The sequence below is a fragment of the Nerophis ophidion genome, linkage group LG09, assembly GCF_033978795.1.
Source record: "Nerophis ophidion isolate RoL-2023_Sa linkage group LG09, RoL_Noph_v1.0, whole genome shotgun sequence".
Classification (NCBI taxonomy): Eukaryota; Metazoa; Chordata; class Actinopteri; order Syngnathiformes; family Syngnathidae; genus Nerophis; species Nerophis ophidion.
The window spans coordinates 33,723,764-33,738,230 of record NC_084619.1 but is presented as its reverse complement, the minus strand read 5'-3'; the positions used below and the strand labels follow the sequence as shown (position 1 = coordinate 33,738,230).

Genomic DNA, 14,467 nt, shown 5'->3' with positions numbered 1-14,467 from the left:
ATGACATGTTGCTCCAAAACCTGTAGAGACCATTCAGCATTAATGGGGCCTTCACAGATTTGTAAGTTACCCATGCCTTGGGCACTAATACACCCCCATACCATCACAGATGCTGGCTTTTGACTTTGCGCCTATAACAATCCGAATGGTTATTTTCGTCTTTGTTCTGGAGGACACCACGTCCTCTGTTTCCAAACTAAATTTGAAATGTGGTCTTGTCAGACCACAAAACACTTTTCCACTTTGCATCAGTCCATATCAGTTGAGCTCAGGCCCTGCAAAGCCGGCGGCATTTCAGAGTGTTTGTTATGTTTACTACTGGGGAAGGAGACGGCACAGCGAAGGAATGTCAAGTTCAACAGGTTTATTTGCAGACTTGATGATTACGTGGAGTGTGTATGCTACTATGTGTTTGCATGAGAAACTATGTGTGGAATTTATCAAATGTAGATACCGTGAGGTTTGTTGAGATGCGTGTTCGATGAAAAGGGATGTCCAAATCCGAGATGTAGCAAGCCAGAGGGAGTCCAAAGTCCAAGCGAGGGGCCAGAGGCAGGAGAGCGAGTCCAAAGTCCAAAACGAGGTTGAGGGATCCAGGAAGGCAAAGCGGGGCCAGGAAGGAAGCAGCGGAGATGACACAAACACTGTGGAAGAGTAGGAGAAACAGGATCAGGAAAAACACAAGGGCACAAGGAAGTTGTCACTAGATCTTTCAGGAGGAAGTCGGAGACACGTAGCTTACGTCCTGACATCAAGGCGTCAGCGTCGGCCATCTTTATACTGTCCTCCTTCATCAACGTCAGGTGTGTCAGGTGAGGACTGTCGCCGGCTGCGCCGGAGAGTGGGCGTGGTCCGCTTGATGAGCGTGTTGGTGTGTCTGGAGTTGACAGCGGAGCCTCTGCGTGCACTTGCAGCAACAGAAGCCCAGAGTCTGTTTTTGACACAACAGTGTTGTTTATAAATGGGTTTGGCTTTGCATAGAACAGTTTTAACTTGCACTTACAGATGTAGCGACCAACTGTAGTTACTGACAGTGGTTTTATGAAGTGTTCCTGAGCCCACGTGGTGATATCCTTTACACACTGATGTCGGTTTTTAATGCAGTACCCGCCTGAGGGGTCAAAGGTCCGTAATATCATCGCTTACGTGCAGTGATTTATCCAGATTCTCCGAACCTTTTGATGATTTTACAGACCGTAGATGGTAAAATCCCAAATTTCCTTACAATAGCTTGTTGAGAAATGTTGTTCTAAAACTTTTCGACAATTTGCTTACAGAATGGTGACCCTTGCCCCATTCTTGTTGGTGTATGACTTAGCATTTCTTGGAAGCAGTTTTTATACCCAATCATGGCACCCACCTGTTCCCAATTAGCCTGCACACCTGTGGGATGTTCCATATACGTGTTTGATGAGCATTCCTTAATTTTATCAGTATATATTGCCACCTTTCCAACTTCTTTGTCACGTTTTGCTGGCATCAAATTCTAAAGTTCATGATTATTTGCAAAAAAAAAAAATGTTTATCAGTTTGAACATCAAATATTTTGTCTTTGTACCATATTCAACTCAATATGGGTTGAAAATTATTTGCAAATCATTGTATTACATTTATATTTACATCTAACACAATTTCCCAACTCATATGGAAACGGGGTTTGTATATATATATATATTTTATATATATATATATACATCAGTGATGCGCGGTGAACTAAACACCAGGTGAGGCATACAAACTCTTTTTTTCAAATTTGTTTTCCAGCTCTAGTAATTGTTGATTTAGTTTGCACATTAGAGTTACAGGAAAAAAAGGAAGTTATTCGCTTTCATAAAAACGTTATCATAATGTTATTATGATATGATAAATGGGTCAGAAAACAATTGGATAAAGTTGTTTTTAAATACCTTTTGGTCTTATTTGATTTTAACAAAATAAATCAAGTATTGTGATTGTATCTTACCTTTCTGTATTTGTATGTGAAACAGCAATTGTTATCCTCTATGAAAACATACTTTGTATGACCACATTCATATTGTCTTAAAGTCCAGTTTAGAAAAGTATTTCATCTTGGATACAGTATATAATCCTCCATATTGGCAGACACGTTCATTTAATTTAAATTTCATTCCAAGAAATTAAACAATATTTTTGCATCCGACAAAAAACACCCAAAAACGCTGGCTTACTCTAATAAAAACGCCATGTTGGTTATGAATACAGTTAAAATCGAAAAAAAGACCGGCTTCCGTTGGAGAGACCTTTGTTTGCTAGCTTGAGCGCCCCCACTTCTCCCAGTTTGGCGAGTCAGAGTACTGCTGAGGCATCAAACTACAAGTTGACAATATATCACCCCCTACCTTGAAGAAGAGGTATTTGCCACCTTAAGACTTGCCTTTTCCCATGTGGCAACAAGCATGCGCCCCCTCGCACGCACACGCCGAATACACTCTGTGTGTAGCCGTGGAGGCACTGCCTGTGTCTGCCTCTGTTGTCGTCTGCTGCATTGTTTTGTTCAGGAAACATGGAATTTCCGTGATTTTGACCTTGAAAATTGTCAAAATATACAGGAACCACACCAAATCACATTGAAAGCATAAACCAAAAGAGAAATATTAAAACTTATTTTATTTTATTGCTTCGTTTTGGAACATCTCATGGTTAAAATCGATTTGAATACAATCGTGATTCTCACGTTGTGTGATTCAGAATCGATTCACTTTTTTTTTTAATCTATTTTTCTACTTTTTTTAAATTATTATTATTATTATTATTATTTCTTTTTTATCAATCCAACAAACCAATACACAACAATATCATAACAATGCAATCCAATTCCAAAACCAAACCTGACCCAGCAACACTCAGAACTGCAATAAACAGAGCAATTGAGAGGAGACACAAACACGACACAGAACAAACCAAAAGTAGTGAAACAAAAATTAATATTATCAACAACAGTATCAATATTAGTTATATTTTCAGCTTAGCGGTGGTAAAAAATCCCTCACTGACATTATCATTAGACATTTATAAAAATTAAAAAAAGAACAATAGTGTCACAGTGGCTTACACTTGCATGGCATCTCATAAGCTTGACAACACACTGTGTCCAATGTTTTCACAAAGATAAAAATAAGTCATATTTTTGGTTCGTTTAAAAATTAAAACACATTTTCATTATTTCAATCAGTTGATAAAACATTGTCCTTTACAATTATAAAAACTTGAAAAAAATCTACTGCTCTGCTAGCATGTCAGCAGACTGGTTTAGATCCTGATGAAATCCTATGAATTGAATGAATACAGAATTGTTTTGAATCGGAAAAATATCATTTTTGAATCGAGAATCGCGTTGAATCGAAAAAATCGATATATAATCGAATCGCGACCCCAATAATCGATATTGAATCGAATCGTGGGACACCCAAAGATTCACAGCCCTAATATGTATATGTATATATATATATAATATATGTTTGTATATATACATATGTATATATACGTATATATATATATGTGTGTGTTTTTGCGTGTGTATACATATATATATATATATATATTATATATATATATATATATATATATATATATATATATATATATATAAATGAGTTAATATGGTTGTCTTTATGTAACTGTATTGTCTTTGCCTCCATTGTACTGGCACACATTATATATCCTCACCTCATTTATAATTATGTTTTGCCCTTGAACAGAACTCTGAGTAACAACAAGATCTCTATGCTGAGGAACGGCTCTTTCTATGGCTTGGCAGCTCTGGAAAAACTGTGAGTACTTAAATCAACATGGCTTTATTGTTTTGTCTTCCTTTAGTTGCTGTAGCTGTCATCGAACTGGAGCTTGAGAAAGCAGAAAGGAAGACATAGTGGGAATTAGCACGGCACCCTGCAAGAGGATTGCCAATAGTTTTCACCTTTCAGCCCTGGTGCTTAACCTCAATTGGTACAGCAAATGTCTGAAAAGAGATCATATAAAGCATCATATAAGAGTCTAATGTAGTGCTGGGTGTGGGAGCTCTGACAGCGGGTAAGCCTTGTCAATGAATCGCAGACTTTATGTGAAGTCCCAGTAGGCTCCATTGAATCAGCCTGGAGATGAAATCTACGGTGGCTGTGCTGCTACTCATGTCTGCCCCCTCAAGTCAGCAATTGATTGCTTTCACCTCTGTCTAGCCCTCCGATAACTGCCTCTCTACTGGTTTGATGGTGACACCGGCATTTGTAGATAAAGAGGAAATTCATTTCTCCACTTTGAGGTCAATCCACCAACAGATGTAGGGTGATGGAGGGGTTATTGTAGAAACACATTGAGACATACAGAGGTGGATTAGACCCATTCTTTACCTCAAAATCATATTGTTTCAGTTTGCCAAGACAATTTGGAGTATTCTATTCTTCTAACTTTGTGGGAATAGTTTGAAGAATGCCATTGGCCATGCCCCAGTATTCAAAGCAAGGTCTATAAAGATGATCATTTTCCAGGAAATCTTAAGCAAACAAATATTTTTCTTCATGAGTGGACACAAATTCAAAGCCACTCTAAATGAATTGTGGTCACTCAGAAGAGTGGAACTAAAACTAAATCAAATTATCTTCCCTTTTCTCTTCCTGTAGTTGTACTGGCTATGTGTCCAATTTTGTATTATATGAACGGTAATCGATTGATTAAATTATTTTTCTATTATTTAGTTTGCTTAATCGAGTAATCAAAACACACTTTCTATAGCCACAATGCTCGGTAAAATAGGTTATATGAACAAGGATTTTTCTAATGACCTTTATTCTGTCTTCTTTTAAATGCACACAATATTAAAATTGCACTTTTGCCATGGGAGCATCACACTATATTACAGTATTTTAACGAACTATAAGGCACACTTAAAATCTTTTTTTTGTCAATACTCGACAGTGCATCTTATAAACCAGTGCGCCTAATGTAAGGAATACGTTTGGTTGAGCTTACTCACCTCAAAGTTATTTTATTTGGTACATGGTGTAATGATAAGTGTGACCAGTCAAACATAAGAGATAAGTGTAGTCAGCCATATGACTGCAATATGTCTCAGGTAAACAACACCCAACATTATAAATGTTCCATTGAAAATATTGAACATTAAGCACGGCATTCAAAAATATATTAACATGTTTTAGTACGACTTTTGTAAGCTGTGAAGCCGCACCGCTTGAAGGATTGTCGGCACATTAAACATACGAGTATTATTATGGTGTGAGTATAAGGGAAGACATACAGTATTACCTGACATTTTGTTTTGCAATATTATGCAAAAGCAATTTTTCTCACCTTCTGGTACCTGCTGATCTGCATTTGAGATCTTTAGAAGTCCTGAAAAATTGTGCACATCAGCGCCGACGCTGTGGTCGATAAGCTTCTTCTTTTTCCTCTATCTTCTTGTTATGTGACTTATATCTGTCAGTAAACTCGCCATGAAAGCGCTAAAACATACCAATGTAGTGAGTTTACATTATTCAACCAAGGAACTTTAGTTATTAGAGTTCCGGTTGAACAGTTTTTCACGGGACACATTTCCTGTGTTTCCGAATGAGGAGATGCTGCTCCTTTATTGATTTAAGTAAAGTCAGAATGTCCTTAAAACAGTTAGTTTCATATTTTGACACTTTTTCCACCCCCATCCTTGCACGCTACACCGCTACAACAAAGATGACGGGGAGAAGACACTGCCAAAGGTGAGCAACGTAATTATGACAGCCCACAAAACGGCACATTCCGGAAGCGACTGTCAGAAAGCGGCTTGAAAATGATCTGTAAAACATAATCTCTGCAACATTTTGACCAAAGAACCACCATTATATGTTACGTAGACCCCAAGGAAGTGTTTTCAATTTAGAAAAAATAAATAATAATATGACCTCTTTAGTGCGCCCTAAAATCCGGTGCGCCTAATACATGAAAAAAGATCAGAAATACACCATTCATCGGCATTGCGTCTAATAATCCGGTGCACCCTATGGTCCGTAAAATACGGTACTTAAATAAAAATAAAAATAAAAACTACAAAAAAAACCTTAACAGTGTAGCCAAAAACCCGCGAGATAATAAATAACCAAATAAAACAAAAAGACTATGTCTTAAAGTATGATAAGTTGTTTGACACATGTATTCAACAGTTTCAAGCATACATATTTGAAAATGTATTAACTTTAAAGCCCTACTGAAACCCACTACTACCCACCACGCAGTCTGATAGTTTATACATCAATGATGAAATATTAACATTGCAACACATGCCAATACAGCCTTTTTAGTTTACTAAATTACAATTTTAAATTACCAGGGAGTTTCGTCTTGAAAACGTCGTGTAATGATTGCGTGTAAGCGTGACGTCACAAGTTTTTAGGAAGTATGAGCGCTGTGCACACACACAGCTAAAAGTCGTCTGCTTTAACGGCATAATTACACAGTATTTGGGAAACTGTGTTGCTGAATATTTTGCAATTTGTTCAATTAATATTGGAGAAGTCACAGTAGAAAGATGGAGTTGGGAAGCTTTAGCCTGTAGCCACTCAAACACACGGTGATTCCTTGTTTAAAATTCCTGGAGGTGAAACTTTACTATGGATCAGAGCGCGGTCAAGCAAACATGAATCATTACGGAATGTCAACCAGCAGGTTTCGGTGAGAAAATTGTGGTTAAAAAGTCGCTTCTTACCGGAGAAAAGCTGAGCTTTTGCCGTCCATACAGCTGCCGTCGACTCCCCTGAGACATTGGCGTCAAGACACCTGTGGACGTACACCTCCGACTATCAGGTACTATTTAACTCACTAAAACACTAGCAATACAATAGAAAGATAAGGTATTTCCCAAAATTATCCTAGTAAATGTCTCTAAAAACATCGGAATCCGTCCCAATGCAATTTTTTTGTTGTTTTTTTAAATGTATTTTTTTTTTATATATTTTTTTTTTCTAGTCGGTCGCTACCAATATCCTCAAACACGAATCTGTCATCCTCGCTCAAATGTATGGGAAAATTGTTGTTTTCTCGGTCCAAATAGCACTTTTTGTTGGAGGGTCCCATTAAAATCAATGTGAATATGTGAGGAGCTGTCACGGCAAATTTCTTCCCCCCCCCCCCCCCCCCCCCCCCATTTACTTCCGGGGTCATGATTAATACAGACGCTATATTATAAAAATATAACACTATATTATAGAAATACAGACGTTTTGTTAACGCTATATTATAAAAAAAATTAAAAAACAATTTACAAACACAAGCTATGGCAGTGGTTCTCAAACGTTTTTTGTCATCCCCCACTTTGGACAAGGGGGAGTTTTCAAGCCCCACCTGCCCCCATCGCCCCAACAGAAGGCTAATGCCAAGCTTAACATTTTCGAATTTATTGAACATCAAGTAACATCAAGTTGTATACACTCAAACTCAATAACATAAAATAACATCAAGTTCAATGATAAATAAAATAACTTGCATCAAGTTCAATAATAAATAAAACAAAAGTGTTGTAACTTGCATCAAGTTCAATAATAAATCAAATAAAAGTGTTATAACTTGCATCAAGTTCAATAATAAATCAAATAAAAGTGTTATAACTTGCATCAAGTTCAATAATAAATCAAATAACTTACATCAAGTTCAATAATAAGTCAAATAACTTAGCCCCGCCCCCATTAGTTACTGTTGCGTCTGTCAAACTTTCGCTCCTACCTAGAAATTTAAAGCCTACAGGAAAAATAAGTAATTTACATTAATTTATATGGCGGATTTCACAGACAGAATCACAAAGTGATTTACAGTTTGTATAGAAAACGGGGTTGTAAAAAAAAATCTAAGAATAAAAATAAAAAAAATAAAAAAATAAAAATTAAGTGGAATCTCCTCCCGTTTCTCGTGCCCCACCTGTCATATCTGTATTCCCCACACTTTGAGAAACGCTAAGCTATGGGATGACGCATTTACTTCCGGGGTCACGTTTCCTCTTATGTCATCCCATAGTTTGTGTCTGTAAATTGTTTTAAATTTTTTTTTATAATATAGCGTTAACAAAACGTCTGTATTTTTATAATATAGCGTTATATTTTTATAATATAGCGTTATATTTTTATAATATAGCGTTATATTTTTATAATATAGCGTTAACAAAATGTCTGTATTAATCATGACCCCGGAAGTAAATGGGGGGGGGGGGTTGTAGGGAGAAGAAATTTGGCGTGACAGAGCCCCCACATGTGTGACGTCATCGTCTGCGACTTCCGGTAGAGGCAGGGCATTTCTCTTAGCACCGAAAGTTGCAAACTTTATCGTGGATGTTCTCGACTAAATCCTTTCATTAAAAATATGGCAATATCGCAAAATGATTAAGTATGACGCATAGAATGGACCTGCTATCCCCGTTTAAATAAGAAAATCTCATTTCAGTAGGCCTTTAAGAGTTGTGTTTAATTTTGGTCAAAGAACTCGTTAGCATCAACAGACAAACATGTCCTCACATGCACATATTTGTTTGAATGAAACATTTGTTGTTGAAGTCAAACATATAAAAATATACTTTAAAATTGTTTCTGCTTGTTTGCTGCTCTTAAATATGCATAATGTTTAATGCTGCATCATTGATGTGGTGCTATTGTGAAATGCCAGCTTTGTTTGACAGCGCAGACATTTCACGTCAGTGTCTGTCTTTTTCACTTTTAAATGTTTGCTAAATATCTTTTATCTTTTTGGTGCTATTTGCTCTGTTTTTTGATCCATCTGTCTTTATCTTAAAGTGCTGTATTTGACGAGTCTTTGGTAAACATGTCCGCATATGGACTGGACTCTCGCGACTGTGTGGATCCATTATGGATTGAACTTTCACAGTATCATGTTAGACCCGCTCGACATCCATTGCTTTCCTCCTCTCCAAGGTTCTCATAGTCATCATTGTCACCGACGTCCCACTGGGTCATCATTGTCACCGACGTCCCACTGGGTCATCATTGTCACCGACGTCCCACTGGGTGTGAGTTTTCCTTGCCCTTATGTGGGCCTACCGAGGATGTCGTAGTGGTTTGTGTTGTGGTTTGTGCAGCCCTTTGAGACACTAGTAATTTAGGGCTATATAAGTAAACATTGATTGATTGATTGATATTGTATTGCTTAAACAAATAATTGAATCAACATACAAATCAATGATTTTTTTTCTACTTAAATTCATTGATAAAACATCGCAGCCCTACTCGTGAACAAGAGACTTTTCGCCATTCTTTTTCTCCAATTCTGTGCACAGTATTCCTCTGTTATGCTACATGCAGCGTTTGGATACATTTGTCTGTGCACTTGATTCCAGGCCAGGTATGCTCAATGAGTACACAGTGACTGACAACTGTTCTTTGCTTTGGCATATAAAACTAATGTGCTCGGCTGGCTGGATGACATAATCAGAGGGAATTGGCAGCAGATTGACAAGTGTAATAGTGTAATAGAGTGTGTGTGTGTGTGTGTGTGTGTGTGTGTGTGATTGCACCATTCATCCCGCAGTCATGGTCTCAGTGAGCTTGGCTTCTTGAATAGTGAACAGACCTGGTTGTGTAGCAACGAGGTAAATGCAGATTTTTTTTTTTTTGTTAATGACACGTTCAATGGAAATTACAATATATATGTGATACACTCAATACTTTCACTATATCAAGGATAAACAAGAAACTACCAAACAAATCTACTGTAAAAGTGAACATTTTCTTTAAATGACAGCAGTCAATATAATATCTGACGAACACTGTGTGGTGTGGGGTAGCGGCAGGGTAATATAATGGCGCTTAATATAATAAATTGCGAGAGGAAGCACTAGTACATTAGTACCAAACTGCAATCTTGATACAACTTTTAAAATTGGTTCTGTCAAATGAAACATTTAAAAAAAAAAAATCAGAATAACCACATTTTTAAATTTGGATTCATAGTGATTAATCACAGTAAATAACTTGATCTGCACGATTTCAGTCAACTTTAAGAAAGACCTCAATTGTGTAACATCCAATGTGTCCAACCTTTCATGTGGTGTGGCCCAGGGTTCTCTTGTGGGGCCTGTTTTATTTTTTTGTATGTGATGCTGCTTGGGAGGTTGATGAGTCGTTTTAAAAAAAAAAATCTTATCATTTCTATGCAGATGATATTCAACTGTTATGATCCTTCAATGATCCAGAGTTTCCCTTTGTATCTGAATTCTTGGAGTGCGTATCATGTATTAAAAACTGGTTGTCCTCAAATTTCCTCCAGATAAATTCAAACAAAAACGGAAACTCTGATAATTGCCCCCCGTAAAAAGATCCCCGTGATCAATAACTCCCTTGTTGCTCTGCGTGCATCTGTTAAAAGCAGCCTCAGCAACCTCGGGGTTGTGTTTGATCAGTCAATGTCAAGGTCATTGTCGTCAAATGACCAAAAACTGTTTTTATCATCTCAGAAATATTTCTAAAGTGAAAAATATGTTGTCAAAATTGGATCTCGAAACGATCACTCACGTGTTCATTTTGTCTCTCATTCACTATTGCAGTTCTCTTTTTACCCTTTTCAACAACTCAACGCTACAGAGACTTCAGACTGAACAAAATACGGCTGCATTGACCGGTGCACTAATATCACCCTCGTTCTATCCAGTCTTCATTGGTTTCCCGTTAAATTCCGCATTGAGTTTAAGATTTTAGTCGTGGCATTCCGTGCGTTGCATGGTAGGTGCCCTCAGTACATCACTGACTTGTTATGCCCCTACTCTTCAGGGTGCAACCCCCCGGTCTTCAGGCCAGTGTCTTCTAAAGATCCCGAAAACTTGTTTTAAAACCCGTGGAGACCTGCCATTCCAGCCTATATCTCACAGACTTGAACAATTTGCACCAGTCCCTTCGTGATCTTGAAACTTTTAAGAAACATTTGAAAACTTCTCTTTCTAGTAAAGCTTTTAGTTATCGCACCTTTCAACTATAATTTTTAACCCACTTTATATCCTTTTTATGATGTTTCCCCTGTTGTTTTAAATTGAATTGTTGTTTTACTTTACCAATATTTTGTACAGCGCTTTGTGATTTTATCTGTGAACAGCGCTTTATAAATAAAATGTTCTTACTTAGGTGAGGTGAGGGGAGCAGTGGGCAGCAGCGATGCCGCGCCGGGAATCAATTTTTGGTGATTTAACCCCAAATTTTGACCCTTAAGGCTGAGTGCCAAGCAGGCAGGTAATGGGTCCGATTTTTATAGTGTTTGGTATGACTCAGCCAGGGTTTGAACTCACGACCTTACGATCTCAGGGCGGACACTCTACCCACTAGGCCACTGAGTTTTGCACTGACATATGCATTGACCTGATCACTGACCATATAACAACCTGCACCATCTAACAGTTACCCTGCTTAAGGTAAAGGAGCATATGCAGTAGGGCTGCACAATCAATCAAATTATAATCACAATTTTGGCTGCCACGACAGGGTTTCCCCTTAGATTGCCAATACACCTGTGGCAACCGGGGCGTGGCTAGGACCGTGACGGGGGTGTGTGATCAATATGACTTAATTATATAATTTGCATAATCAACATTGATGTATACATTTTCTTAAAGGAGGCTTAAACATGGTATACATACATTTAAATACAAATATGTGTTATTATTCATTAGCACTAACCTAACATGTAATTTGTCTCATATCATTTAGCTTTCTTTTTCATTTGTTGCTGCTTATTGTACAATGTACTGTGTTGAGAATTTTTCATGTTTCAAGAGACTTCTCCAATCCTTTTAGTGATTGTTTCTTTATTAAGAACAACTTGCAACACATATAGCATATTTTTGTGGTGTTATTAGAGACTGCACTCGTGTTTGGAGACTCTTTACGTCTCGCATGATGTTCACGACAAACACGGAGAGCTGCAGCGAGCTTACCGTCACATGTGCTTCGAACTGCTCATTTAGCTCCAGTTTCTTTCTTTAAAAATGTCCTCTTAATATTTGCACATTATATAGATCGCTGTCCATAGGGTATGTCTCGGATATAATAAAGTACGTCCACGTCGCAGACATGCTGCCTCCGCTCCAGACAACTGCGTGCATCCTGTTTTGGCAGTGCTGTTTCAGTTATCTAAGTCTTTTTGGTGCATTACTAGTCAATAGTGCACTATTAATAGGCTATATACAGTATATCCATTCATACAATATATTACCTAAATTAGGCTGGCCATACGTCCTCTTTTCCCCATACATGTCCTCTTTTGCGGGCATTTTGAATGGTATATATATATATATATATATATATGTATATATATATATATATATATATATATATATATATATATATATATATATATACATATATATATATATACATATATATATATATATATATATATATATATATATATATATATATGAAATACTCGAGTTGGTGAATCCTAGCTGTGTTATCTGTCTGTCTATGAATAATGCAGACGAGGCGTGTTGGCTGAGTTCTTCACGTTTACTTTCAGAGCGTGCATATCACAACATACAAGAGGCCGTCATGGTGACACACCACCCCCCTTTACCGGGCTACCGCGCATGCTCGTCACTCCTGTTGCATGCTGGGTAGTGTAGTCCTTTTATTCCCTGGCTCATAACATCACACGAGCTGTAAATATTGTAGCGGCTGGCTACGGGGTGTTAGCCATTGGCTTTGGTCGGGGGGGCGGGACTTCCGGGGAAGTTATTGAAGTGACGCTATTGACAGGAAGTGTTGGTTCGAGTTTTGCCGGGAAAAGGAAATAGACTTTTTGGTAAACACTAAGTTGAGTGTAAGACTCCAGAGATTTAAGCGTTAAATATAAAATGTATGTATGCCCTGGCACACCGTTGTCATCATTTCATGACCCAAACAAAACACTTTTATACTGAAATGAATACACTTACAACTTATTAAATAAAGACATAGAAAAAACTACCAGCAGCTGTAAAGTTTAGATCCATGAAGAAAAGAAGAAAGTGAATGAATGTTTATAACTGAATACATTTACATATGTATACACATTTCTTTTCTTTTTTTATTATTTTTTTAAATGAAGTAAGTAACGTATATGACAACCCTTTTCCAAAACACGATATAGAGCGTGAGATACAACAGGATAATGAATATGTTTATTATTTGTTTTCAAAACGCTTACAAAAAAGTGTAACCCCAAAAATTTACTGTGGGACCCCATTTTTATGACTTGATGGGGTCCCTGGGACCGCATTTTAAAAATCCTTAGCGCCAACACAGCAGTCAACAGAGGAGAATAAATGCTTTATTTAAATAAGTATATTATTTCTAAAGCAAGTTCGAGTATCATTGGCAAATTTTCACCTACTCCCGGCCTTGGCGTGCTGCCCGCCTTGGCACGCATATATGTGTCCTCTTTTTGGGATTTCAGAATATGGTCAGCTTAACTTAAATTTGTTTTCGCATAAAAAAACAACAACACGTTTTAATGTGTGGCAGCTTTTATTTTGGCTTGGCAAGCCACTACGATCAATTACATTTAGGGGAAATTAATAGTTAAATGAGGGTGATTGTCTGCCATATTAACATTTAAAAAAAGTAGGCCCTGATGCATTTCAAATCAAGCGCTTTCACAGCCATGGAGGCAGAAGACCAACAAAGGCTCTTCTTGAAGCCCCGTAAAGCAGCTTCTACCCTCACCAGAGGGTATTTTGTATGCACACCAAACTCCATAACCCAGCCAGCCAGCATTAACAAACTTTTCTCGGGCTGCCAGGGGCCTCAGGTCCTCAAGGGTTTCTGCGGGTCATTCAAAAGAATTACAAGTAAATAAATTTCATACAATTGTAAGCCAGAGCCGATAAGTCAAATAATCAAACGAAAAATTAAAATTAACTCAATAACTTTACCGACATCGATAAATTGCTACGTTTGTATGTTTTTTTCTTCGTCTCTTGCTTTCAAACTGGCTTCAAGAAGTCTGAGAAGGTCAGAAAACTCACACTGGGTGTGAGTTTTCCTTGCCCTGATCTTCTGCCATTCTAATCACGGTCATTTGTTGGGCAAGACACTTCATCCTTGCTCCTGATGGGTCGTGGTTACTGTCGCGCCTTACATGGCAGTTTCTGCCATCATTGTGTGAATATGTCCTTGTGAACGGGTGAAAGTGATATGTGATCCAAAACACTTTGCGTATCATTACAGGTATAGCAAAACGCTCTATAGATACCGACTGTTTACCATACCTCTTCCACCATGTCATGTGAATGAGGAAGCTGAACTTGTTTCATATACAACTCCTTAATTTTTATTCTCTCCTGTTTAACACACATGAGCTAACTTGGCTATTATCAGCAACTCTCATGACGCACCCAACGTGACTTACAATGGCCTAAGATGGACAAACAAGGCAATTCTCATAACATTCTCTAACATTCCCACAGTAAACGAATAAAAAAATCCTTCGGATTCCT

General features: G+C 37.6%; 1 protein-coding gene across 1 annotated transcript in view; it reads left to right on the top strand.

Annotated features, from left to right (window-relative positions):
- LOC133559270 (adhesion G protein-coupled receptor A1) overlaps positions 1-14,467 on the top strand; it is a 557,171-nt gene that overhangs the window by 89,725 nt on the left and 452,979 nt on the right. Inside the window, exon 2 of the mRNA XM_061910875.1 lies at positions 3,720-3,791. Coding sequence (XP_061766859.1) covers positions 3,720-3,791 — 72 coding nt within the window. The remainder of the gene's footprint in view (positions 1-3,719; positions 3,792-14,467) is intronic.